Raw genomic sequence first — 27,461 nt, forward strand, 5'->3', positions numbered from 1 at the left:
TGTTGTAATTTATGGATCATACCAAATTAAAGAATATGGCTAATATGAAAGACTGCACTAAAATACAGGATAGACATACACAGGCTTTCAGAGTAGATGAGTACAATTCATTGAAGTGTGAGGTGGTTATTTTGGTAGGACTACCAAGGAGGCCACTTATTCCTGGAAGATAAAAAATAAATAGGATAGAGGAGTATAGATTTCTGGAAATACAGATAAATGGATAAGATTAGAGTCAGCAACTGTTCTCTCAGACTGGAAGAATGCCCATGTAGCCATGTAGTTCCAATTTTGAGAGGGACACAAGGCAAAACCAAGGAACAATAGTTTGAGTTCAGTTGGTAAGTCCAGTTTGCCCTGTTCCTCTAGCCATTAAGATACTTATAAGGAATATGTGGTCCCATTCCTCCTACCAAATATATTACCTCATGCTTACCTATACTTGAAGTTTATTTGCCACTTATTTTTCTTCAATCCATATATCACGTAGAATCATAGAATGGTTGCAGCACAGAAGGAGATCATTTGCAGGCCCTCTGCAGGACCCACTTCACTTGACTGATATATAAGCAAATGCAATAACTCATAGCTTAATAATATTTAATTCTCTCGGAAGTTTAATTGAAGTGTTGGAATTAAACAGAAAAACATGTCTTGGTCAAAAATGCTGTACTGTTGTTTTTCACTACATACCGTACAATACGTATTTAGGTTTGCTGTAAATCCCTTGTCAGGATCAGGTTGCCTCATTCACTCCCATAACTGATCTGAACCTCTTAAAATTATAGGAGAGAGCTCACATATCTCTGTACTTGCGCGTACACTTCTTCAATCACTGTGAAGGTGTATTGAGTGAACACTTGTTGAGATGAGATACAATTTATTAAACTGCTTTATTTTATACCAAGTCGAGCAAAGAGGAATTTATGACTTGAATCAGAACAATGTTTTTTTGCATAAAGATATAAAGTAATGAACATGCTACATTTCAAAGAATCATCTCACTTGAATTAAAATAGTTTCTACTTATTGCATTATAACTTTCTCACGATTTTTTGCTGCTTGACTGCTTTGCAGCTTTTTGTTACAACTATATTAGCCAATATTGTTAACCGTTCTCTCTCTTCAGGAGTTGTCCCTGCCTCTTCTAAATCTGCCATGATCAACCCTCTCTTCAAATAAACCAAGCCTTGACCCACTATGCTTGCAAGCTACTACCCATTTCCAACCTCCTTTCCTCTCCAAAGTCCTTGAATGTATTAGCACCTCTCAAATTTATGCCCATCTCAGAAATTGTGAATCCTTTCAATTGGGTTTCCATCCCTGTACAGTATTGAAATGGCTCTTTTCAAAGTCACAAATGACCTCCTGTGACTGTGACAAAATTATAAGCACCCCTCCCTATCCTTCTTGATCTGGCTGCAGCCTTTGACATGGTTGACCTCACTGTGATCCAGCTGGGTGGGACCATACCTGGTTCCATTCTTATCTATCTAAACATGGACAGAAAGCGGAATTTTCTGTGCCTGTTGGCGTCAGGTGGCATGGCGGGCATAAGTGGACAATATGGTGGGAAGGCCAAAAATTGGTTTCACGACATCATGAAACCAGTTTGCAATCGTCCGCTGCACCACTCAATGGCAGGCCGCTTTTCCTGCCGCTGCACGTCGAGAACTTCATTTTAATACATCTGCATATTATAAACCCAGCTCACCAGAATCATCCCCCCACGCTGGATCATATGGGCACCACGCCAATGTGTTTCACAACTGAACATAAGCGATGTGCACTTGGCGAGCTGCACTTCACTCAGGACTTTGAGGCTTGTTTGCCTACCTTGCTTTGGGCAGCACTCACGGTCACCAACACCAGGCTTTGCAGGCAGCACCACATCACTTTTAAGCAGGTCTCTACTTACAAAACCAGCCATGAGGCGGTGGTGGCTTTTCAATGCTGCAGGACTATGGCTTGCTTGGGGAAGGGGGATAAGTGGCCTCAGGCAAGAGGCTGCAGAGCTTGGGCATTACTGGAGAAGCGGGATATCTCCGGGTGTGTTTGGGACAAAAGGTGATCTGAGCAAGTGGCCTCAAGGTGGTGAGGGCTGAGGAGGCAGTCTGCAGAGGAAATGAGGCCGGATGGAGATGTGAGGGTGTGTGTGAGAGAGTGAGTGGTGATGTCCCTTGAGCTGGCAATGAGCGAGATGCGAGTGAATGTGCGTTGGCCTTGTGAGTGTGTGATTTTAGAGTGATGAAATGGTTGCCTTACCCTGGCAGCACGGATGAGATCTTTCATCCTCTACCTGCATTGGATGGCAAACCTCTTCTGTGCAGCATTGGCACTGACCATCTCTGCCACTGCCTCCCAAGCCAGAGTGGTGACACTGATGGGCCTCCTGCAGCCAGAGCGTGGGTACAGGACATCGTGGTGGGCTCCAAAGGTGTCCAGAAGACATCCCAGGGATGCGTCACTGAATCAGGAGACTGCAGTCTTCTTGCCTTTCGGGGCCCTGTCTTCTGTGCAGCAGTCCTGGGCTGGAAGCACTGAGAGGTGTGTGCACGGCTGTACTTCAAATCTGGCGCCCGGCGTAAGGAAGCAGCAAAATGGTGGCATGGCGGGCGAATTGGAGGCCGTCCGCCAGCAAAACTGTGTGTTTCCCAAGAATGCATGATTATTGAGGGAGGATTGGGAAGATATGGCATGAAAAGCCACCTTTGCAGCCGGCAGGTAAAACGTTCTTTTTCCTGCTCGCTACCGTACTTAGTGCAAATCTGGGATGATTCCGCCCCAAGTATCACTTGCTGTTCCTTCTTACACAACATTACCTCTGGTATCCCTCAAGGATCTACCCTTGACCCCCCCCCACCCCCCCCCCCCCTCTTATTTCTTATCTACATGCTGCCTCACTGAGACATCATCATAGGGTCATAGAGGTCTACAGCACAGAAAAGGGCCCTTCGGCCCATCAAGTCTGTGCAGGTCAAACAAGTATCTAACTAATCTAATCCCATTTTCCAGCACTAGGCCTTTTATGCCATGGCATTGCAAGTGCACATCCAAATACTTCTTAAATGTTATGAGGGTTTCTGCCTCTACCACCCTTTCAGGCAGTGAGTTCCAGATTCCCACCACTCTCTGGGTGAAAAAATTCTTCCTCATATCCTCTCTAAACCTCCTGCCCCTTACCTTAAATCTGTGCCCCATGTTTATTGATCCCTCCACCACTGTCTACCCTAATAATGCCCCTCATAATTTTATACACCTCAATCATGTCCCCCCTCAATCTCCTCTGCTCCAGGGAAAATAACCCCAGTGTATTCAATCTCTCCTCATAACTAAAACTCTCCAGCCCGGGCAACATCCTGGTAAACCTCCTCTGCACTCTCTCTAGTGCAATCACATCCATCCTATAATGCAGATTCCAGAACTGCATGCAATACTCTAGCTGTGGTCTAACCAGTGTTTTATACAGTTCCAGTATAATCTCCCTGCTCTTATATTCTATGCCTCGGCTGATAAAAGGCAAGTATCCGATATGCCTTCTTAACCACCTTATCTACCTGTCCCGCTACCTTAAAGCACAGTGTTAGTTTTCACATGTATGCTGACAACATCCAGCCCTATCTCACCACCGCCTCACTCCTCCATTTGTGCTAAATTATCAGACTGCTTATCAATACTGGATGAGCAGAAATTTCCTCCAAATAAATATTGGGAAGACTAACGCCATTGTCTTCAGTCCCCACTCCAAACTCTATTCCCTAGTTGCCAACTCTATCCCTCTCCCTGACAACTGTCTAAAACTAAATCAGATTGTTCACAGCCTTGGTGTTACATTTGACCCCAAGCTGAACTTCTGACTACATATTCATGCCATCACTAAGACCATCTGTTTCCACATTCATAATATTGTCTGACTCTGCCCTTGCCTCAGCTGATATGCTGCTGATACCCTCTTTCATGCTTTTCTTACCTGTGGACTTAACTATTCCAATGCACTCTTGGCTGCTTTCTTACATTCTGCCCATCTGTAATCTTGAAGTCCTCCAAAACTCTGCTTGCCTCACACCAAGCCTCTTCACCTATTGGCCCTGTGCTCACTGACCCACATTGGAACTCAGTCAAGCAATGCCTTGACTTTAAAAAATTCTCATCCTTGTTTTCAAACCTTTCCATGGCCTCACCCCTCCCGATCTCTAATCTCTCCCAAACCCACAACATTCCGATATATCTATGCTTATCTAATTCTGTTCTCGGGCATCCCGATTTTATTTGCTCGGCCAGTGGTGACTGTGCCGTCAGTTAGCTGGGCCTTAGGCTCTGGAATTCTCTCCCTAAATCTCTCCAATTCTACTTCTGTTCCTTGCCTCAAAACCTACCTCTTTGACCAAGCTTTTGGCTATCTGGCCTAATGTCACCTTACGTGACTCGTCAAATTTTGCTCTGTAACACTCCTGTGGAGTGCTTTGGGAAATTTCATTAAGTTAAAAGCACTAAGTTATTGTTGGTTTTGTAGTCTTTTCTGTTTCAAACAAAACTGACTGCCAATGTGTGTTTTATCTCTTGCTATTCACAGTCAGAAAGGGAAAGCCTTCCAAATATCCTGCCAAGCACCCAGGGCCAGTGACTCTCCAATAGAATAGATGTGAGGTCTTCATCAGTTGCTGAAACAAGCTAACAAATTCCTTTCTGTTTACAGACAATGGTGAAATTACACAAAGTGCATAAAGCTGAAGTAATTTTCTTTTCCAAATTTTTTCTTTGGAAAATGCCCAAAAGATTCCCTAACATAAAAGATTCCATAACTCATATCACAGAATCACAGAATCTCACAGTGCAGAAGAGGACCTTTGGCCCATCAAGTCTGCACCAACACGTGAGAAACACCTGACCTACCTACCTAATCCCATTTACCAGCACTTGGCCCATAGCCTTGAATGTTATGACGTGTCAAGTGCTCATCCAGCTAGTTTTTAAAGGATGTGAGGCAACCCACCTCCACCACCCTCCCAGGCAGTGCATTCCAGAACGTCACCACCCTCTGGGTAAAAAGGTTTTTCCTCACATCCCCCCTAAACCTCCTGCCCCTCACCTTGAACTTATGTCCCCTTGTGACTGACACTTCAACTAAGGGGAACAGCTGCTCCCTATCCACCCTGTCCATGCCCCTCATAATCTTGTACACCTCGATCAGGTCGCCTCTCAGGCTTCTCTGCTCCAACGAAAACAACCCTAGTCTATCCAACGTCTCTTCATGACTTAAATGGTTCATCCCAGGCAACATCCTGGTGAATCTCCTCTGCACCCCCTCCAGTGCAATCACATCCTTCCTATAATGTGGTGACCAGAACTGCACACAGTACTCCAGCTGTGGCCTCACCAAGGTTCTATACAACTCCAACATAACCTCCCTACTTTTGTAATCTATGCCTCGATTGATAAAGGCAAATATCGCATATGCTTTTTTCACCACCCCACTAACATGCCCCTCTACCTTCAAAGATCTATGGACACAAGACACCAAGGTCCCTTTGTTCCTCAGAACTTCCTAGTGTCATGTCATTCATTGAATACTTCCTTGTCAAATTACTCCTTCCAAAGTGTATCACCTCACACGTTTCAGGGTTAAATGCCATCTGCCACTTATCTGCCCATTTGACCATCCCGTCTATATCTTCTTGTAGCCCAAGACACGCAACCTCACTGTTAACCACCCGGCCAATCTTTGTGTCATCTGCAAACTTACTAATCCTACCCCCCACATAGTCATCTATGTTGTTTATATAAATGACAAATAATAGGGGACCGAGCACAGATCCCTGTGGTATGCCACTGGACACTGGCTTCCAGTCACTAAAGCATCCTTCTGTCATCACCCTCTGTCTCCTACAACTAAGCCAATTTTGAATCCACCTTACCAAATTACCCTGTATCCCATGTGCATTTGCCTTCTTTATAAGTCTCCCACTGGGACCTTGTCAAAGGCTTTGCTGAAATCCATATAAACTACATCAACTGTGCTACCCTCATCTACGCACCTGGTCACCTCATCAAAAAATTCGGTCAAATTTGTTAGGCATGACCTCCCTCTGACAAAGCCATACTGACTATCCTTGACCAAACCTTGCCTCTCCAAGTGGAGATAGATTCTCTCCTTCGGCATTTTCTCCAATAGTTTCCCTACCACTGACGTGAGACTCACTGGCCTGTAGTTCCCTGGTTTATCTCTACAACCCTCCTTAAATAGCGGAACCACATTAGCTGTTCTCCAGTCCTCTGGCACCTCCCCCGTGGCCAGAGAGGAATTAAAAATTTGGGCCAGAGCCCCTGCGATCTACTCCCTTGCCTCCCTCAGCAGTCTGGGACACAAACCATCTGGACCTGGAGATTTGTCCACTGTTAAGCCTGCTAACACCTCCAATACCTTGTCACTCCCTATATCAATTTGTTTAAAAACCTCGCAGTCTCTCTCCCCGAATTCGATACCGTCATCCTCATTCTCTTGGGTGAAGACGGATGTGAAGTATTCATTCAACACTCTAGCGATGTCCTCTGGCTCCACCCATAGATTTCCCCCTTGGTCCCTTATGGGCCCTACCCTTTTCCTGGTTATCCTCTTCCCATTGATAAACTTATAGAATATCTTGGGATTTTCCCTACTTTTACCAGCCAGAGCTTTCTCATATCCCCTCTTTGCTCTCCTAATTGCTTTCTTAAGCTCCACCCTGCACTTTCTGTACTCCACTAATGCCTCTGCTGATTTGCTCCCCTTGTACCTGCTGAAAGCCTCTCTTTTCCTTCTCATCGTATCCTGAATATCTCTGGTCATCCATGGTTCTCTGGGCTTGTTACTCCTTCCTATCACCCTAGAGGGAGCATGTTAAGCCTGTACCCTCCCCATTTCCTTTTTGAATGACCCCCACTGTTCCTCTATTGATTTCCTCACAAGTAGCTGTTCCCAGTCTACCTTGGCCAGATCCTGCCTTATTTTACTAAAATCTACTCTCCCCCAATCCAAAACATTTTTTTGCAACTTGTCGATTTCTTTGTCCATAACAAACTTAAACTGTACCATGTTGTGGTTGCTATTGCTAAAATGATCCCCACCACCATCTCAGCCACCTGTCTGGCTTCATTCCCCAGAATTAGGTCCAGCACTGCGCCGTCCCTTGTTGGGCCCTCTACATATTGACCTAAAAAGTTCTCCTCTACACATTTCAAGAAATCCACTCCATCCAAGCCCTTAACATTATGTCTATCCCAATTAATGTTGGGAAAGTTGAAATCACCTAATATAATTACCCTATTGTTATTGTTTTTACACACCTCCACGAATTGTGCACATATTTGCTCCTCAATTTCCTGCTATCTGGGGGTCTATAATAAGCACCTAACAATGTGGCTGCCCCTTTTTTATTCCTAAGCTCTACCCACAAAGCTCGTTCGATGCCCCCTCCAAGATATCATCTCTCCTTACTGCAGTAACTGACTCCTTAACTAATAATGCAATGCCTCCTCCTCTTTTACCCCCTCCCCTGTCTCGTCTGAAGATTCTATATCCCGGAATGTTGAGCTGCCAATCTTGCCACTCCTTCAACCACGTCTCAGTGATGGCTACTATATCACAATTCCACATGTCAGTCCTCACCCCCAACTCATCCGTTTTACCTGTAATACTCCTGGCATTAAAGCAGAGGCCATCCAGCCTTGCCTTACTCCCTTGAAACTTAATGCAGCTGTACTCCCTCTGACTTGATTGTTTTATTGTATTATGATGTGTCCCTATTCTGCTAACATTCTGTGTCCCCTCCCCCTGCCGAATTAGTTTAAACTCCTCCCAACAGCACTAACAAATCCGCCCGCAAGGGTGTTAGTCCTATTCTGGTTCAGCTGTAGACTGTCCCGCTTGTACAGGTCCCACCTTCCCCAGAAACAGTCCCAGTGATCCAGGAATCTAAAACCCTCCCTCCTGCACCAACTCTTAAGCCACGTATTCATCTGCGCTATTCTCCTATTTCTGAGCTCGCTAGCATGTGGCACTGGGAGTAATCCAGTGATTACAACCCGAGAGGACTTGCTTTTTAGTCTATTGCCCAACTCCCTGAATTCTTGATGCAAGACCTCATCCCTCTTTCTACCTGTACATGTACCATGACCTCTCCCTTATCACCGTCCCCCTTCAGGATGCCCTGCAGCCGTTCAATATTTCTTAAAATTCCCAGAAGTTTAACCAGGTCATGCACTGTTCCTGAAATAGAACTACCACTCCATCCTTGTCCATTGAACTTTACCTCTCTTAGGAGGTGCAGTGGCTAGTGGGACATTTTATATGTGTTACATCTTTTGAAGGTGTTGCTTAGAAAATTAAGATAAGATTACCTAGCACCTGGATATTTAGAGGATGCATTTGATTTCTATTACTTAAGAAACTGGAGACTAGCATTTTTTTTGTTCCTTTTATTAAGAACTGTAGAAATAAGACCAGGTTATTCAGGATGATCCAGCTCACCAAAAAGTATATAAAAATAGATGTAATACCGCTGAAAAATTGTACTCACTTACAAACAGCCTATGTTGCACAGAAGGAAGATATTTGTTCCCTGTGGTGACATTAACAACCTCACTTTCTAAACACACTCATGCACAAGTAGGTAGTATCTGTTGTTGTAGATCAGTATGATTTTTAAAAAAACATTGTTTAATTTACATGAAGTGAAGACATGAATCATACAGATTATAAATTCTTGATCTTACAAAATATATAATATTTAGGGGTCTACAAAGGTGTTCAAATTAAAATGATGACAGAAATAGAGAACAGAATTGTGTGTGCAACGATTGATCCCATGATATGAGGTTTATGGTATGTAGTTAGAAGTCTCTAAATTCTTTAAACTCTGGTGCCACTGAGATCCATTTAGTAATCTTGGCTTTAATATCCTTAAGTTTAGTGAAACAAAATGCATTTGATAGGATATTTTGTCAACCATCCACCTAATCACAGTGATTGGAATTCAACACAAGCAACACTCTTCTTTCCCCCCAACAAGGTCAACATTGTGAAACCACAAGAACAGGAATAATTCTTACACCACCCCCATGTCACAAGTAATCTAAATGTGAGGTTATTAATATACATACAGAACATTCATGCATTTTGTACAATTCAAGTTTATAACTCATCATGGTTATTGCCTTTTGGTTTGGCAAACTTTCCAATAAGGAGTATAGAGTTGGTCTTGTTATCTCGGACCAGGAAGATGTAGGGGTGATCTGCATAGAAGAGCTTGGGTGATTTCATTTCCTCTCGAGTGTGCAAGTCTGTGTCATAAGGGTTTCCTTCAATGCTCCATTCAATAGCAGTAGCATGGAGCATGTTGGACAAGTGTAGATCCTTCTTGCCTGTGATACCTGAGAAATCAGCTTTGTTTTTATCTACAGCTTCTGTCAGACCCAGCTCCTGCAGATGTTTCTAAGAGATGATAGAAGATTTTCAAGAAATTAAAACCATCATAACCAAAGCAAAACTAGCTATGTTCTAAATAAATGTCAAAAGTCTGTCAAAACATTTACTAAACAGTATCTTATTCTCAACACCACTTTCTTTAGATCTTCACTTTATTCCATTAAGAGTCACCCATGGAGGGTGGGCTAGACTCACTTGTAGCCAGACTATGTGCAGGAGGCATTAGTGAACCAGCTGGGTTTTCACAATCCAATATCTTTATTTCACATGGTAGGAAGGAGGTAAATTACCTGATTTCAAATTCAATTTCACAATTTGTCATGATAAGATTTGAACTCACCACTGCTGGATTGCTAATTCAGTACCTTAAAAGCTACACAAAGTTATTTATGGCAGTGACTTAGAGAACAAAAACGTGAATATGTGGAACTCAGCAAGATCAGCACACTCTTCTTCCACCTCAGCAACTTGAGTTTGAATTCAGCTAAGATAGGATTCCTATTGTATCTATCTAGTAAATACCTGGGTTATATGTAAAATGGCACTGAGTTGCAATCTAAAATGTGCGTCCCAACGTCACTGCGCGTCATTCAGATCTTCAGTTCGGCGGGCGCGCACCAGAGTCGGCTGTGCGCCTACATAACTGTCAAAGGCCTATTAAGGCCATTTAAATAGCCATTAAAACAATTAACATGGCTGCCCGTCTGGCCTTAAGGTTGGTGGGCAGGCGAAGAGCCCAGGCGGCCTTTTCATTTTTCATGGAACCTCATCCACAGGAAGAATGAGGTTTCATGAAGGTTTTTAAACTTTAATAAAAATTTTTCATAAAATTCATAGACATGTCCCAGCTCTTGTGACACTGTCACATGAGGCGACATGTCCGAATAATTTTTAAAAATCTTTCATTGACTTTTTCACAATGAAATTAAACTCCCTGAGGCTCCCTATGCGGGTGGGGGGAGGAGGCTGAATCAGGGCCTGCTGCTTTTTTATTCTTCCTGCCAAAGTGAACAACTTCACATTTTCCCACATGAAACTCTATTTGCCAGATCTTTGCCCACTCACTCAACCTATCTATATCCATCTGCAACCTCCTCATGTCCTCTTCACAACATACTTTCCTACCTATCTTTGTGTCATGTGCAAATTTAGCTACCATGCCATTGCTCTCCTCATTTAAGACATTGATGTAAATTGTAAAAAGTTGAGGTCCCAGCACAGACCCCTGGAGGACTCCACTCGTTACAACCTGCCAATCCGAAAAAGGCCCATTTATGCACACTCTCTGCTTTCTGCCAGCCAGCCAATCTTCTATCCATGCTAATACATTACCCCCTACACCATGAGCTTTTATTTTCCGCAATAACTTTTGATGTGGCACCTTATCAAATGTCTTCTGGAAATCTAAGTACAGTATGTCTACAGACTCCCCTTTATCCACAGCACATGTTACTCCTTCAAAAAACTCAAATAAATTGGTTAAACATGATTTCCCTTTTACAAAACCATGCTGACTCTTCCCGATTACCTTGCGCTTTTCTAATTGCTCAGCTATAACCTCCTTAATGATCAATTCTAACAACTTTCCCACCACAGATGTCAAGCTAACTGGCCTATAATTTCCTATTTTCTGCCTCCCTCCCTACTTGAATAGAAGGGTTATATATGCTAGTTTCCAGTATGATGGAACCTTTCCAGAATCTAGTGAAATATGGAAAATTAACCCCAGCGCATCTACTGCCTCATTAGCCACCTCTTTTAAGTCCCTAGGATGAAGTCCATCAGGACCCGCAGACTTGTCAGCCCGCAGCTCCATCACTTTGCTCAGTACCATTTCCCTAGTGATTTCAATTTCACCAAGTTCCTCTCTCCCTTTCACCTCCTGATTTGCAGCCATTACTGGAATGTTTTTTGTATCCTCTATAGTGAACACAGAAGCAAAATATTTGTTCAATTCTTCCACCATTTCCTTATTATCTACTATTAACTCCATTCTGTCATTCTCTAGAGGACCAACACTATACTTTTTACCTTTTCTTCTCCTAACTCGTATGTACGTACAAGCAGATGATCTTAGTGTGTGTAAGTGTGTGATAATCAGATGACTTTTGGGTTTCACGCAGTTGGATATAAATATCCCTCTGCTCTGACAGCCAAGCTTTCAGCTATCTAGGCCCTACTCTCTATATTTCCTTCCCCAAATCTTTCTCCCCTTTTCCTTTAAGACCCTTCTTAAAACACAACATGTTGATCAAGCAATTAAAAACTTGATCAAAGAGGTGGATTTAAGGAGGGTATTAAAAAAGGAGAGGGAAGTGGCGAGATGGGGGAGTGGGGGAAGGGTTGGAATTTTGGTGATGGTATGGTGATGGTATGAGGTTTGTGACAAGGGCCAGAGCCAATGGCTTTGGACTACAAGAAATTGAACTCATTCAGCACTGGATATTGTACAAGCAGTCTGAAAACACAGAATTAACAGACAAATTGAGAAAGGTCAATGTACATCTGGAGCATATATATGGAGGCTGAGGAAGCCAAAGGTAGATCCTTATGGGATTTCAGTGGGAACAGACTGGAGGTGATAGGAAATGGAGATGCTCAGGCAATGACTGAACAGGCAAGAGTGGAACTGTGCAAAGGTAGTCCCATTGAGCTCAACAATTGAAGGGAGGTATTGGTGGAACATGGTGTAATTGGCCGTGTCAAAGGCTGCAGACAAGTCAAGAAAGACAAGGAAAGAAAATACACCATTGGCACACTTAGAGAGGATGCAATTAGCGATTGATTTTTATGATGGTCATTTCAATGCTGTAGCAGGGTGACAAATCTGATTGGGAGATTTAAACGTGGGTTTGTGGAAAGGATTTTAGGGATTTGACAAGTCCAAAAACTTTAATGATGGAAGGTTTAGTAGTTTCCAAGTCAGAGGGGTTGAAGGTTATTTTTGAGGTGGGAAATGATGATGGTGGTTTTGAGAAAGAAGGAGACAGTACTCTTGGAGAGGAAAACACATTTTCAGCTAGCCTGTGGTCCAGGAAGAGACATTTGGTGGTCAACAGTTTGGTGGGAAAGGGGTTAAGGAAGAATTTCATGAACAATTATGAGCTTGGTATGAGGGGAGATAGGAGAAAATTTAGAGAAAGATGTGGATTCACAAGGGTGAACCTTGGGGGAGGTTGGGCCTTGTCAAGGGAAAGGAGGGATGTGGAAAAGGTAGCTGAACAGTTAGTTTCAATCTTAGTGACAGACTCACCATGGGGTGAGGGTGGAGTGAGCAGAGGAAAGGAGTTTATAAAAAGGGTTGGTAGCGGAGAAAAGAACCTTGCTCTCCAGGATGATCCTTGAGTAGTGAGCAATTTTGCAGAGAAGGCTCCTTCGACAGCACCTTCCAAACCCACAGCCATTACCATCTAGAAGGACAAGGGCAACAGATAGATGGGAACTCCACCACCTGGAAGTTCCTGTCCAAGTCACTCACCATCCTGACTTGGAAATATATCGCCGTTCCTTCACTGTTGCTGGGTCAAAACCCTGGAACTCCCTTCCTAATAGCACTGTGGGTGCACCTACACCACATGGACTGCTGCAGTTCAAGAAGGCAGCTCACCACCACCTTCTCAAGGGCAACTAGGGATGGGCAATAAATGCTGACCCAGCCAGCGAAGCCCATATCCCAATAAAAAAAAGAAACAAAAATCCTTCCTCAGTCAAGTATGTTCCTTAGTAAAGGTAACAGAAGATACATTTATCGCAAGTTATCTATGAATTCAAATACTCATTAAAAGCATTTTTCTATAATTTAGCTCCTCAGTTATTCAAAAGCTGATAAGTTACAGTTCTTACCTGTAGCTCATGGCTGACCACAATGTTGACTTTTGGAAGAGAGATACCAATAGCACGTTTCTTCAGCTTGCTAAACCAAGTGTTGAGTTGTTCCTTTGTTAATAACTTCTCTACCCTCTCCAGAGGTTCTACATGACGTGACATTATGAAAATCATACTGGAATATTTGTGTGCCAGGGGCATCTCAACAATTTGAACCTTATTAACCTCATCTTCATAGTAATTATACAGTCCTGAAAAAGTAATTTGTAGTCACATATCAGAAATGACAAGCACTTCAATGCAGGTTTCTGAATTCTCATTGTGATTAAAGACCCCAGTAGATGACTATTATAAGATCTACAAATCCAATAAAGTTTTAATGATAATTAGATAAAACATTTTGTATTAATACTTTATTTTCATTGCACTTTAGAGAATCTTAGTGGAGAAAATTTAATGGAAAATACAATTCTTTTCTCCAAAAACATATATTTCTCTATTTTTGAAAGTCTTCTTCCCTCCCCTACTGAAAGCAGTAACTTCATCACTGGCGTCTGGTTTTAAGGTTGTCTAGTGTCCTTTGCTCAAGTAGCCATCATCAGATGTGAGCACTGACCATCACTGTACCAAGACTAACTATGAAGAGCATCACTGTCAAGCCTAACCCTTCCCTCATTTGTTGTCCATCCACACTTCCAGTTGAAGTCACTCTACAGCAATCTGTGGCATGACCTTTGAAAATGTCCCCATAACGCAGAGCACTGAAGCCAAACATAGCACCCCTCAAGTTACTCAGGCTATTAATTCATCAAGGATCAAACCTAGGACTTTCCTTGTCTGCATGACTTAAAAACATGCTACAAATTTCTAATACTTGCCTGTACGGTGCATCATAGGTACAGAAACAGAATGGGTTCTAGTCACCATAAAACCTCTTTTATCAACCAGGGTATCATGGAATTTTTCTTCCCAGTGTGCTGTGAAAGCAAATTAAGAATTAAGTTTGTGGTCAAATGCATGCTCACCGAATATTTGCGTATGAAAACTGTGACCATTTAATATCAAACCCTTTATCACTGATACTCACGTTTGAAATACATGGCATTAACAAAAAAGGCACCATCAACACTAGACACATCTTTTGTGATTTCTCCCAGTTTTCCATCTGTTGTCTGAGAGGCCCATTCATTGATGGATTGGATTGTACTCCTCTTGTCCCTGAAGTTAATCTTGGAATGATCATGCTTGTAGTGCGTTTTGCTTTTCTGAACAAAGTCATCCTTGAATTTGACTGAACTTGGTCCATACAGGCGGCTGCCAATCTTCCAAGTGGTGTTGCGGGTTGTTTCATTGCTGACCTCATTAAACAATTCTGAGAAAGTAGGATGAAAAACATCATCATGCAAGTTGATGTTGAGGAGGGACTTCACCTGTTTGGCTGTTTTATCTTTGGCCCCCAGAGACATCACTCCCAAGGAGGAAGCCACCACCACAGGTGAGAAGAGGAGGTTCTCAGATGACAATTTCTGGTCTTTGACCATGGTCTTGTAGAGATTGAGGGCCAGGTTTATTGTGCTGTCTGCTAGCATGGAGCCATGTTGCTTCAACATCATAGGATCTGCTGTTACCACAGCAAGTAGCAGGCTGAAGACTACTAATTTCATCTCCATGGATTTGTCCAGTAAATACAAGCCAAGAGAACTGTTGGACAAAGAATGGAATACAATTATTTCGAAGAACTCAATTTAGAGATCCATACAGCCTATCTTAAAGTATTAGAGTATTTACAATTTGGAAAAAGAAATGCTTTCTCAGAAAGGCCTAGATTTTAACTGCCAGTAGATTTCCAGCAGGAAACCACACCATCAAGGTTAATTTCACAACACCCATGGCAGAATGAGATCTAGCCAAATTTTATGGCTTTACCTCATCCCACCACCAACTTCCCACCTGCTCTGGACAAGACATGACAGAAAATGGCAGTCTGGAGGATGCCCTCAAACAGCAGCTACATTGCGGGAAGAGTTGCATCCTGACATATGTTGGGGGCGGGTGTGGGGGACAAGGGCAGTGAGGCCGTGGCAGCTGAGGCCTATACTTTTTGTGAGCCTGGCCCCACAAAATAAGTTAAAAATAATTAAATGTTGCCTTTTTGGATTTCTTCTCGCATTAATATGCTTCTTTGCTGGGTTGGCCTGATAAAAAATCACTTGTCGTTTCCTGCTCAGGCTGCCTAGTAAAGGTTGTAGTCGGGGCCCATGACATCATTGGCACCTCACATCATTTGGCACCTGACACACGTATGAGAAAAGACTCTTGTCAGCTACAAACTGATTAAGTAGATTAAAATCGTGATTCATCAATTCTCAGCAGCTTTAGAGCATGTAAGAAAGGGGAGATGGTGTAGTGTAATGTCATTGAACTAGTAATCCAAAGGCCCAGGCTAATGCCAAGGGGACATGGGTTCAAATCCCAACATGGTAGAATTTAAATTCAACTAATAAAATCTGGAATTGAAAGCTAGTTTTAGTAATGATGACCATGAGAACCACCATTAATTGTTGTAAAAACCCATCTGGTTCACTAATGTCCTTTAGGGAAGGAAATCTGCCATCCACATCCCATGAAAGCAATTTTAATTGCTCATCCAATGTCCTTTAGGGAAGAAATAAAAACAAAAAGCTAAAAGCTACTGCGGATGCTGGAAATCCAAAACAAAAACAGAATTACCTGGAAAAACTCAGCAGGTCTGGCAGCATCGGTGGAGAAGAAAACAGTTGACGTTTCGAGTCCTCATGACCCTTTGGCAGAACTCAGTTAAACTGTTACCTGTTATAACTAGATCTACTGGTGCACTCAACATTTACTCACCTATTACGGGGGGAAAGGAACTAATAAACACTAAAGTACAGTGGTTAAGTTAAAATAGTATGAGATATTTTTGGGTGGGGAGGTTGTTGTCACGATTCCTTCATGAAGTTTTGGCTTTTTTTTACACTTTATTTAGTACAATATCTAGCAATTGTGAGTGAACAATAATTTTGCCTTTCAGGCCAAAAATACATTTATTCCTAAAAGTAATAAATATTTTAAATACAAAAATGAAGTATTTATATTTATACAGAATGCAATGCAACTTAATAGGAATCACTTCCAATTAATAGGAATCTGATATACCCATGTTCATGTGTGAGTTGAAACCTACAATAATCCTGGACAGCAGCATATGTTACATTCACCAGGAAAATGCCTCACTATCACAACTGTCTCTGTACTGGACACCATAGAGGACGTGGACGATTATTCAGAATTTGCTAATTTACCTACCTCAAATAAATAACCTTATTGTTAAGTAATTGCAAAAAAGAGTTGAAATTAACTTAATGAAGGATCACAGCAAAACATTAACATATGGAGCTTCTCAAAGTTATGAGAGATTTTAAGGAGGATTGTTATAACATGGCAGATGATGTGTGTCAGGTGGATCAAATCCACGAGGGAAACTTGATCATGTGGTCACAACTGGTTTACAATTTGTATTTTATTTTGAGATGCATGCCCTGAACTCAGAAATAATAAGACTACCACGATTTCAGAGGTTTTTAGAAAACTAAATTAAACATTTATTAACAAAAGAAAAGATTTCAAGTGCATGCATAGTTCTACAAATTACTATTATAATAACACCTAAAACCCCTAATTAATCTGACTTCCAGTTACACCTCCGTTAAGGCAATAGTAAAAAACAAATAGATTTAAACAGATCCAGGCAAAGCCACAGAGTACCCTGGTCAGTTGAATTCAAAGTGAGTTTTCTCAGCTTCAGTTCCTGTAGACAGCAACTTGATGCACAGAGGCTGGAGGCTTTTCACACTTGTGTTAGATCTTAGAATGCCTTCTCCTCTTACACATAGCCTCATCTCCTTTATACATGTTTCTCCCTTTTTAATACAAATTCCATTGTTCTGACATGTCTTTGCAACTTTACTTTTCTCACAACATAAATCTCTCATAGTACCAATATTATCAGTAACCGTTGGGGAAAATAAACACACTGTTTGGCTTGGCTTCTTCTGGCTAGATGTAACATCCTACCATCTCTTTGAAATTCAAACTAACCTAATTTATCTATAAATGCAAATTTTCCTTACACCTCACATCCTAAAACTTTAGCTATGTTTACATATTTAGCATTTCAAACCTAGCATCTTGTTGATGACTGAAAACCTCCAGACCAGCTGTCTCCAATCAATTAAATCACACACATACACACACACACACAAACTATCCAAACCCCACTATTAACCTACCTTTACAATCAATCGCAATAATATTATGAGAATTATTATATTTTCATGACAAGGATAAACTGTGAAAGATGTTTCCACTGGCTGGCAACTCAGAAACAAGGGAGCATAAACTATTAGAATAATGAAATAGAGCATTAGAAGATTTTTCACTCAAGAGGGACATTAGGACAATGGTTGTTGTGACAGGATACTAAAATATTATTAAAAAGGAATTAGATAAATGTATGAAATGGAAAAACATAAATGATTATGGAAAAATCAAAGAAACAGCATTCCAACAGGTAGTTCCAGTTGAAGATCTAACATTTGCACTGGTATGAACTGTGAACTGGCCTTCTTCTCTATTGTAATTGCAATAATTAATCTGTCTCTTTCTCTTTCAGATGCCGATCAAACTGCTGTGCATTTCAAATGGCTTCTGACTTTAAAACTTTAAAGCGTGTACACTGTTAATGACAATACTGAGCGGGTACTTCACATGCTCACATTAATGAATGCGCTGGACTTTTTTAGTGAATGGTGCTCACCACTAACAACAGAAAGCTGCCCACTAAGATTAAGCAAACCATGAGCCACAGATTTCCCCTTTCCTGACATCCGTTTGAACCTGGTGCCAAGTTTAGTGATCTCCAGGCATCCAGCAACTATGAGGGCATCAGCAGGGTAAGCAGCCAATCACAATGAAGTATTCTCACAGACGGAAAACCAGGAAGTAAAAACCATTGAAACCCTTCACTTATAATTTTTAAGCTTTACAGGTAGTGAAATAAATGACTGGAACATATGCATGGAATAAATGTAGAAGCTAAAATATCATAAACTTTTGTTGAACTATGGAATTTATTTTTCATAATGGAAAAATCTGATATTAGACCAATATAAAAATACTCTATTTAAAGGGCAGTGAGGCTGTTTAGTAGTATTTATGAATTAAGTATATTGTTAAAAACAGTTACAACTAATTTAGCAAGGTGCAACTTTTTCAAACGTTATTACAACTAGACCATCAACATAACAGTAGAAATTCATGTCAGTTAAGTCAAAGGGAACCTCAATACCTTCTGGAGATGCATAGAATCAGACAGCAAATTCCGGATTTCTGCACTTAATTGTGCACGTGTGTAATCCAGAATTTGCTGTCAGTTGCAGAGGTCAGCTGAAATTTGTGTTCTCCGGTGGATGTGAATGACTGCCTCCTTCATTTTGAAGTTTGTCATCTATTGTATAAGGTTTAATCCCCTTATTTTATGTGGACATTGACAACCATAATAAGGGCATTCAGAGTATTCAGAGAGTGAATGATTACAGTCAGTACCATTGCAAAATCCGGGCTAGTATTGTGATGGAATCCATGCTTTCAAGGTTTTATTATTTTCAGGCAGACCCGAACTGAAAAGGGAAACAGAGAAAGGAAACTGACTCTTTCAGTTTCTAAGGAAACTAAAATTGAAACTGCAATTTGAAACCAAAAATTAGAGGAAGACTGAACCTGGTTGAAAGATATAAAAAGATACAGATCCAAGCTTGGTAGTAGCAGTTGAAGAGTCCAGTGGTGCAGTACAGGCAAACTGAAGAAGACAAAGTCCAGATCCAGAAGCTAAGTTGCTGCAGCTATTTTTGTTACTTGAAAATAACATTCGTGGATCTATGCCATCCAGACCAAATTGAGGAGGCTCTTCAAACATTGGCCATTTGTGGTGAAGACTGTGCCTTTGGGTCGGTTGTGCACTGTGGTCGGCTCTGGATCAGGCTAAATCCCAGAAGGAGAGGAGCTGAAATTCTCCATGAACGGAGAGTTTTGAAGGATCTTGTACTGTGTCTGATGACCTATATACTGTGTGGACTGCTGAGCCAATTCATAAGATCTGACTTAGTTGTATCTGCCATTTAATGTGTAAGTTATAGCTTATTATCAACCAAAATTTGCTTGTTAATAAGTTAATTTATGTCCATTCTGGATGTTAAAGTATTGGAGGTTATCTAAGATAGTATTCAGTGTTTGCTTTGTTTGACTCTTGTCTAGTAAAAAATCTTCTGTTTAAAACTGTGGAATCTTATGACTTCAGTCTTTTAGTTAATAACTGGGATTTCAGATTTCTTCTATTTAAAAAACAGTTACCGAGGTCATAACAGTATGTGCACACCTCCACTAAAAGAGCAGAGGGATGCATCAAGCATGCATTATTATTGTCAACAGTAATTTTTAGCTTTTATTGCTCTTACCAGTCAAGTTTGTTTTTTAATAAAGGAAATAAAAACCATTACATTAGCAATAAAAAATATAAAGTACAGAAAAATATGGTTTATAGGTCCATGCAGAAGTCACCTTAATTTTCTGCTCATGTGGATCTGACTGCCTGTTTCCTTCCATTTTGGGGTTTGCAATTCATTCTATGCTTGCTGATCATCATTATTTAGTCCCTGCATTTTATCTCGATGTTGTCAGCTCTAGTAAGAGCAGTGCACATTGTTTTCCAGATTACTGCACAGTTGACAAAATAAATCTCCATGAGCATGCAAATAAATTGAAAATAGCTTTTGTAGTTAAAGATAACTGAAAACTATATCTCCTCCACAAACACTTGGGGGAGAATTTTCTCCTTGTTGGGTGGGCTGGGTGGAAGTGGGCGCAGTCGGGCGTGCAGCTGATCACCGCCTGCGATCGGCTGCGCGCCACTATTTTACGTGGGTGGGCCAATTAAGGCCCGCCCAGCGTGACGCACATTTGGAAGCTCTCAGCACTACCTGTGCGGGCGGGGGAAGGAGGGAGATTCGGGGCCTGCGCTCTTTCACGTGCACGGAAATCTCCCTGAGGCACAGAGCTGCCTCAGGGAGATTAATTTCATTCTCAAAAATTGAAAGAAAGGATAAATAAAATTATTCAGACATGTCCCTTCATGTGACATTGTCACATGAGCTGGGACATGTTTACGAATTTTGTTGAAACATTTTATTGAAGTTATAAATCCTTCATGAAACCTCATCCCGCCCATGGATGAGGTTCCATGAAAAATGCAAAGGCCGCATGGGCTCTTCGCCTGCCCGCCAACCTTAAGATTGGATGGGCAGCCCTGACAATTAGTTCAATTAGATTACTAACGGCCTTAACAGGCTTTTAACAGTTCAGCAGACGCACAGCCGATTCTGGTGTGCGCCCGCCAAACTGAAGATTGGAATGACGGGCAGTGAAGTCGGGACGCACGCCCAAAGTCACCACATGTCATGTTACGCGTCGGTGTGCAGGGCCTGCCCCCGCATGCCAAACAGAAGATTCTAGCCCATATCTCCTCCACAAACTGGCCAGTGCAGATCACAATAGTGTGCTGGAATAAAATTCAAAATTTATCTATTCAAATTTTCAAATTCCCCAAATGTAATGACAGAATTGTTCAAAAAATGTTTTCACACCCAAATATGTCTGTATAATCTTGAAGAAAACAGACCTTTATAGAAGACAACAACAAACTAACATCACAGCTGTAACTATAACTTTCAGAAAGCAACAGCTCTTTGGAAAAGAAAAAAGCTGATATTAATATTGTGCTCTTCTCAACCTCAGGATGTTCCAAACACCTTATCACCAATAAAGTACTTTTGAGTTGTAGTTTTAGTATACAAAATGCAAAAAAAAATGTGCACACATCAAGCTCCTTCAAACAGCAAAGCGACAATGACCAGATAATCTATTTTTAGGTGCTTTATCGAAACAGTATCACAAGACCTTTTACATCTATCTGAAAAGGAAGATGGGGCCTCAGTTTAACATCTATCTGAAACACAACATTCCCTCAGAACTGTGCTAGGGTATTTGTACTCAAGTGGAACTTTAACCCACAGCCTTCTCAGTGAGTGCTAGTCTTGAAGCACAGCTAACCCACAAAAGCTTTTATGCTTCCAGTTCATGTTCACTGAACAATGGAAGCAATTAAAGTACGATAGATTGGGATTAACAGCCTGCTTACAGCTGATCCACCTGGTTGTTGTTGACAAGCTCCAGGCTAGTGAAACAGATGCCCTTTTTGTAAAACTAGTAAAGTGACACACGGATTATAACACCATCAAGTTAAAAAAACTGATGGTTGACATTTATGACACTGGCACTGCTTAAAATGTTAACAATCAAACCCGTACATAGGGTAACCGAAAGTTTGCAGCCTCGAAATCTTTTCAAAGGGATGTACATCTTTGCCAAGTTCATTCTGAAAGATATAACAAATACAAATGAAGGCTATACAGTTCATTCAGTTATTCTCTATCATAACAATGCATTATACTGCATGGAGGGGGAGAAGTACGGACTCAAACTCCTAATTTTAATTTTCTGCAATTGCATTTTAAGCAATTTGGATTCCAGTTAAATTAGATTGCAATCATCACATAATTGTCTGATGTTGTGCTGAATGCACTAATTATTGGCAAAGCTAATCAGACAATTTATAAGGCTATATTATTAGAAACATGGTAACATTGCTAATTCATAATTAAAATAGATGCATGCCTTACTAAATACAAGATCTGCCAAGGTTTAAAAATAAGAGACCTCCCTTTTAAGACAGAGATGAAGAGAAAATATTTCTCCCAAAGGGTCATTGGTGTGTGAAATGCTCTTCCTCAGAAAGTAGCAGAGGCTGGGTCTTTGGATTTATTCAAAGCAGAGTTAGACAGATTTTTGTTAGGCAAGGGAGTCAAGGGTTATGGGGTGGCAGACAGGAATTTGGAGCTGATACCACAACCAGTTCAATTATGATCTTATTGAATGGTGGAGCAGGCCCGAAGGGCCAAATGGCCTACTCCTGCTCCTATGTTCCTAAGATTCAAACAATTGCTCATCCAAATCACTTACAAAATATTTTTAGGGGCCTTAACTAAAATAGTTCTACATCAGGATTGTCCAACATAAATTGCTAACGACCTTAGCCACATGCACTGTTTTTAGTGAAAGCACCTTATGTACAGGTTCCACCATTCAATAATGCTCCACCATTCAATAAGATCATACATACTTCACATTACTATAACAAATGCCTACCATCACATCAACAAGGTTAAAGGAAGCAAAGTACTCAACAATCATAGAACAATTCAAACACTTTGCTTTTCGTCTTACCATTGTAGCAACAATATACAAAATGTTAAAGTGCACATGCAAATGCCAAGTGAATATAAGTATTGAGATCACACCCCCAATGACAGTGACAATGTACTAATCAGAAATGCAATTAGCTACATCTGGATTCCTGTTTTACCACATATGGCCAGTGGCAATGTATCTAACAATATACATCAAGCATCTTGCAGAATTACCAGAAATGGCTTGGTTTTGGCAAACTCCATTCATGTCTCTCACACAAAGAGAGGCACCAGCTTACTAAGCAAGCTCAAAGTATACAGAGCCGGTGTTCTGACAATCCAGCATTATGCTCGAGAAACTTGGACAACATATTTATGTCACATTAAGAAACAAGGCTGCTTGGGATGCATAATGAAGATCAGATGGTAAGGCAAGACCTCTGACAAGGAAGATCTTAAAAATGCTGACATGAAAGCTTGGCTATGCTGATCAAGTCCTGTGGTGCAAACATCTGATGAATGAATCTCCTGCTCCTATGTTCCTATTTTCGTAGTATCATCTCAGTGATTTAGACTTATATGTAGGGGATATAATGAAAAAGTTTTCTGATGATATTTAAAATGGCTCTGTGATTAAGAGTGAGGAAAATAGCTACAGACTGCAGGAAGGTACCAATAAACTGGTCAGATAGAAAAGTGGCAAATGGAATTAAATTTAGAGAATTGTGAGGTAATGCATTTGGAGAAGGTAAACAAGGCAGAAATTACACAATAAATGGTAAAATACTGAGAAATGTAGAGAAGCAGAGGGACATGGAGTGCATGTCCACAGATCCTTGAAGCTGGTGAGACAGGTAGGGTAAGGTGGTCAAGATAGCATAGGAAATACTTCATTTTATTAGCCAAGGCACAGAACATGAGCGCAAGGAGTAAAAACAGAAAGTGCTGTAAAAACTTGTCAGGTCTGGCAGCATCTGCAGACAGAGTAACAGAGTTAACATTTAATTCTGTTTCTGTCCACAGATGCTGCCAGACCTGCTGAGTTTTTTCAGCACTTTGTTTTTATTTCAGGTTTCCAACATCTTCAGTATTTTACTTTTATTTTAATGAGAGGAAGGAGGTTATGCTAGAAATATATGAAACACCAGTTAGGTTACAGTGAGTACTGAAAGTGCTGTGTACCATTCTGGTCACCATATTAGAAAGGATGTAATTTCACTAGAGAAAATACAAAGGAGATTTACGAGGTTGTTTCCAGGAGTGGAAAATCTTAGCTATGGGAAAGGTTGGCTAGGTCAGATTGTTTTCCTTGAAACAGAGGAAGCTGGAGAATGATTTAATTGAAGTGCATTAGGAAGGGCTTAGTGTTATGACCACGGCCAATGTTAATTACTGCACAGACCAAATCCCAGAGGGAAACTTGACTTATGGACCATATCTTTTTTCGTATTCTGAAAACGAGAAGAAAATGCACTGAGCTCAGTAGTAAGAAGTCCTGTAACACTTTTGGGATTTTACAAATTAAAAGTAAAAGTTTTATTAACAAGAATAAAAGAAAGTTTAAGCACACAAGATTACAATTGCACAGTTAAAAATTAGTCTTACAAAACATTCCCCCAAAAGGCTCTCTAGTTGCTCAGACCCACAAGTAAATACCTTCCAGGCAACACTCCCATATAGATGTTTAACTATAAAAATCCAGTAATATTACCCAAGGCAAACTGCTGTTGCTTTAATGAAGGCATACCACATAACCTCTTAAACTCACTTCCATTCTACTGTGGAAATCCAAAACTTCAGAACAAAACTGTTTTTTGCAGCTCAAGACTTTTCTGGCTTGATTGGATGGCTGATTCAAACTGCATCTTCTCTCAGCTTACAGCTGTTTCCAGAAGATTTTCCTCACACAGCCAGCAGACAACCGCTACAAGCTTCCCTAAGCTTTCCACAGTAACTCAATAATACCTTTTCCCCCCTTTCATCTCAGGTTCCATTGTTCTCAAACTTCTTTGAAACTCAAAGCCTTCCAACTACAAAACCTTTCATGTTTCTATTTTGTCTCTGCTTTTGGGTCAATAAAATGTAATATACCCTTTTCCATTTACTTATGGAACTCTTGCAAGATGCAAACATGTTTCTTGTGACCTCTGACTTCCCTTTGATATTCAAACAAACTCTCAACTTATCTGAAAATGCAAATATTAGATCCAACCTATTCACTTGTACCTCAAACCTAATGCCTCTATCCATTCACGTTTTAAACCCCCAGACAACCTGCCTTCTAGTAACCTTCCCCTAACATAATTAAATCATTTATACACACACACCGTTTGCTTCACAGAATAACACAATATTCCCCTAAAATATAAAACAAAATCCATTCTTAATACTTAGATAGAGTGAGTGGTAAGGGCCTATTACTCTTCACAGAAGGTTAATAACCAGGGCCCATAGATTTAATTAGTAAAAGAATTTGGAAAGTGTTGGGGAAAAGTTTCTTTTTACCTGAAGGAAAGGTCTGGAGTTCAGTGGTAGAGTGGTAGAGGCAGAAACCAGGCAGAAACCCTCATCGCATGTAGAAAGTATATGGATTTGCACTTGAAGTGCTGTGACCAACAAGGCTATGGATGAAGAGCTGGAAAGTGGGATTTGACTGGATAGAGATAAAAACAAAAAAACTACTGCGGATGCTGCCAGATCTACTGAGTTTTTCCAGGTAATTCTGTTTTTGTTTTGACTGGATAGATCTTATTTGCCTGAAACAGACACGATGGGCCGAATGGCCTCCTTCTATGCTAAGAAAACATGGCAAAATCCCTCCATTCAAATGCCTCCTATCACGAGCCCTCTCAAATTGCCGATGCTTAAAGTAAACTCCAGCTGAGAAAATCTTTAAAATCAATCCCATATATCGAGGATACACTGTGCACACCCGGGCAAAAATTACCTAAACAATAATCTAAAAACTGGCTGCAAACAATGAGATATTTTGGCTGTCTTCTTCAACAATCAAGCCACATTTTACATGCATTCGTTTTATAAACCGCTTATGATTTCACTACAAATGGGAAACAAAGGAAATCTTGATTTTTACTTTTTCTTGGCGTCATGCCCATCAACCACGCAATCTGTCTACGCTGGCAGTATGAGCACCTCTCCCTGAATTCAAGCACAGTATATGACAATCCAGTCACACCCCAGTTTTCTCTGCTTCTCGTGGGTAAAACTTCCTTTCTCGCAGTTAGACTGCCTGCCTGGCAGTTTCTCCTCGTCTTTTTTGTTCAATGCATGTCTGTACTTTTCAATGGCTCTACTTTGGAGTTGCCACATTATCTGATGCCTCTCGCTGTCCTTAACGGCTCTCTCTCTCTCATTCCCATATATTAAGCAATGTTTCAAATATTCCCATGTTTAATGTGTCGAATACATTAGTGCAATGTATTTCAAGTGGATGAGACATTAGAACTCTGGAACCGATTTTCTTTTGTCTCCAGGGCCAGCGATTCTCTAGTGACGTCTTTTCGAAAAATTGCCTCCCATCTAATAGTTGAATTTACAATGGAGCTGCATTTAGAGAACCCTCATTAGCATCCACGGTTAGTAAGGTTCTCTAAAAGTTGAAGCCAAAGTGAGTGAGGAATTCTTACCTTTGCTTCCCAGCTTGGCTCAGGTCAGACTCCGGATCAGGGCTCACCCACACCGCACGCCGCAGCTCCACTTCTATCTCTCCACTCAAATCAGTGCAAGCAGACAAAAGACCACTCTCCCTTTTTATAACCAAGCCGAGGAAAGTTCCAGAACGAATTCGCTCAACGTCTGTGAAACCCGAGACGACAGCACCGCCTACATAGAAAGCAGTACAGTATATATTCCTCATGATGTCGCTTAAAAGAGATTTCAAAAATATCGTCTTAATTGAGGAACTAAATAAATTACATTCAACTTCTATTCACTTGAATAGAAGGTTTTGTATTTTCAATTCTAGCTTCAAGTTTTAGCATTTACTTAGATAAAAGGTGTGAAAAAACTGAAAACTTTCTGAAAATCTACATGAAATCTAAAGCAATAACTAAAGTGTGAAGAGGCGGAATCACTGCAATAAGAAGTAATTCAATATCTGTTTTCGTTTTATTCTAGCACTGAAAACAATAGCATTATAGCATTATTGTTTTGGATTTCCAGCATCCGCAGTAGTTTTTTGTTTTTATAGCATTACCAACGCTACATTTTCAGTTTTAACAAGTATGTTTAAATGCAAGGTTTTATTTTTAAAGTGAGTGATTCATATCAGTTCCTGCAGAGATGAATCGATTTATTACACTAGTCGGAATGGTGTTTCAAGTCAAGGTTAGCGACATTTATGTGTTATTTTTCCTTTGAAATCTATTACTCTTCAGCATCGCTTTAAGCAAATCAACATTTGGAACAATATAAAAAGAAAACAACTCTTAGATAGATGAAATACAAATAAACGTGGCGCAAGCATTCAAATTAAGAGCACAATTTGGTAGTGAACTTCTGTCTCGATGGGTTATTTGAAAAATAATCTAATAATGTTTTTGCATCTATCTGAGTTCCCACTAAAGCAGCGGGGCAGAGATACACGTACCCCAACCCCACGCCTGGAGCTGCCACGTTGGCAGTTAAGAAAGATACATTCTAAGTTTTCACATCTGCACTGAGTTATTTTAGATTGACTCTTTACGTTCCAGAGTATAAATGTTCTTTTCCTCTACAACCTGCCCTGCCGACCAACACAATGCAACAATTCTAGGTTACATTTTAAGCATCAT

At 40.8% G+C, this 27,461-nt stretch overlaps 1 protein-coding gene across 4 annotated transcripts; it reads right to left on the reverse strand.

Annotated features, from left to right (window-relative positions):
- Positions 1-8,674: 8,674 nt before the first annotated feature.
- Positions 8,675-26,454, reverse strand: LOC144683921 (serpin H1-like). 4 transcript variants are annotated; one of them, XM_078547498.1, is made up of 7 exons: positions 26,316-26,454; positions 21,730-21,797; positions 19,925-20,046; positions 14,376-14,989; positions 14,167-14,265; positions 13,307-13,539; positions 8,675-9,469 (listed from the first exon to the last, which is right to left on the reverse strand). In XM_078547498.1, the coding sequence occupies exons 3-7, from the start codon at positions 19,939-19,941 to the stop codon at positions 9,170-9,172; spliced, it is 1,263 nt and encodes a 420-aa protein (XP_078403624.1). In that variant the 5' UTR covers positions 19,942-20,046; positions 21,730-21,797; positions 26,316-26,454; the 3' UTR covers positions 8,675-9,169. The 4 variants fall into 4 exon arrangements, with proteins under 4 accessions (XP_078403624.1, XP_078403622.1, XP_078403625.1 ...); XM_078547496.1 differs by having other exon boundaries at positions 19,925-20,080; XM_078547499.1 differs by lacking the exon at positions 19,925-20,046.
- Between the last annotated feature and the right edge of the window lie 1,007 nt (positions 26,455-27,461).

Source organism: Cetorhinus maximus, chromosome 8 (genome assembly GCF_964194155.1).
Source record: "Cetorhinus maximus chromosome 8, sCetMax3.hap1.1, whole genome shotgun sequence".
Lineage (NCBI taxonomy): Eukaryota > Metazoa > Chordata > Chondrichthyes > Lamniformes > Cetorhinidae > Cetorhinus > Cetorhinus maximus.

Excerpts from the sequence above, each read along its gene's own strand:
- LOC144683921 (XM_078547498.1), bottom strand. Across the intron at positions 14,266-14,375 it reads TAATGCCATGTATTTCAAAC|CACACTGGGAAGAAAAATTC; the intron begins GTGAGTATCAGT and ends TTGCTTTCACAG. Across the intron at positions 13,540-14,166 it reads ACCTATGATGCACCGTACAG|GACTGTATAATTACTATGAA; the intron begins GCAAGTATTAGA and ends TTACTTTTTCAG.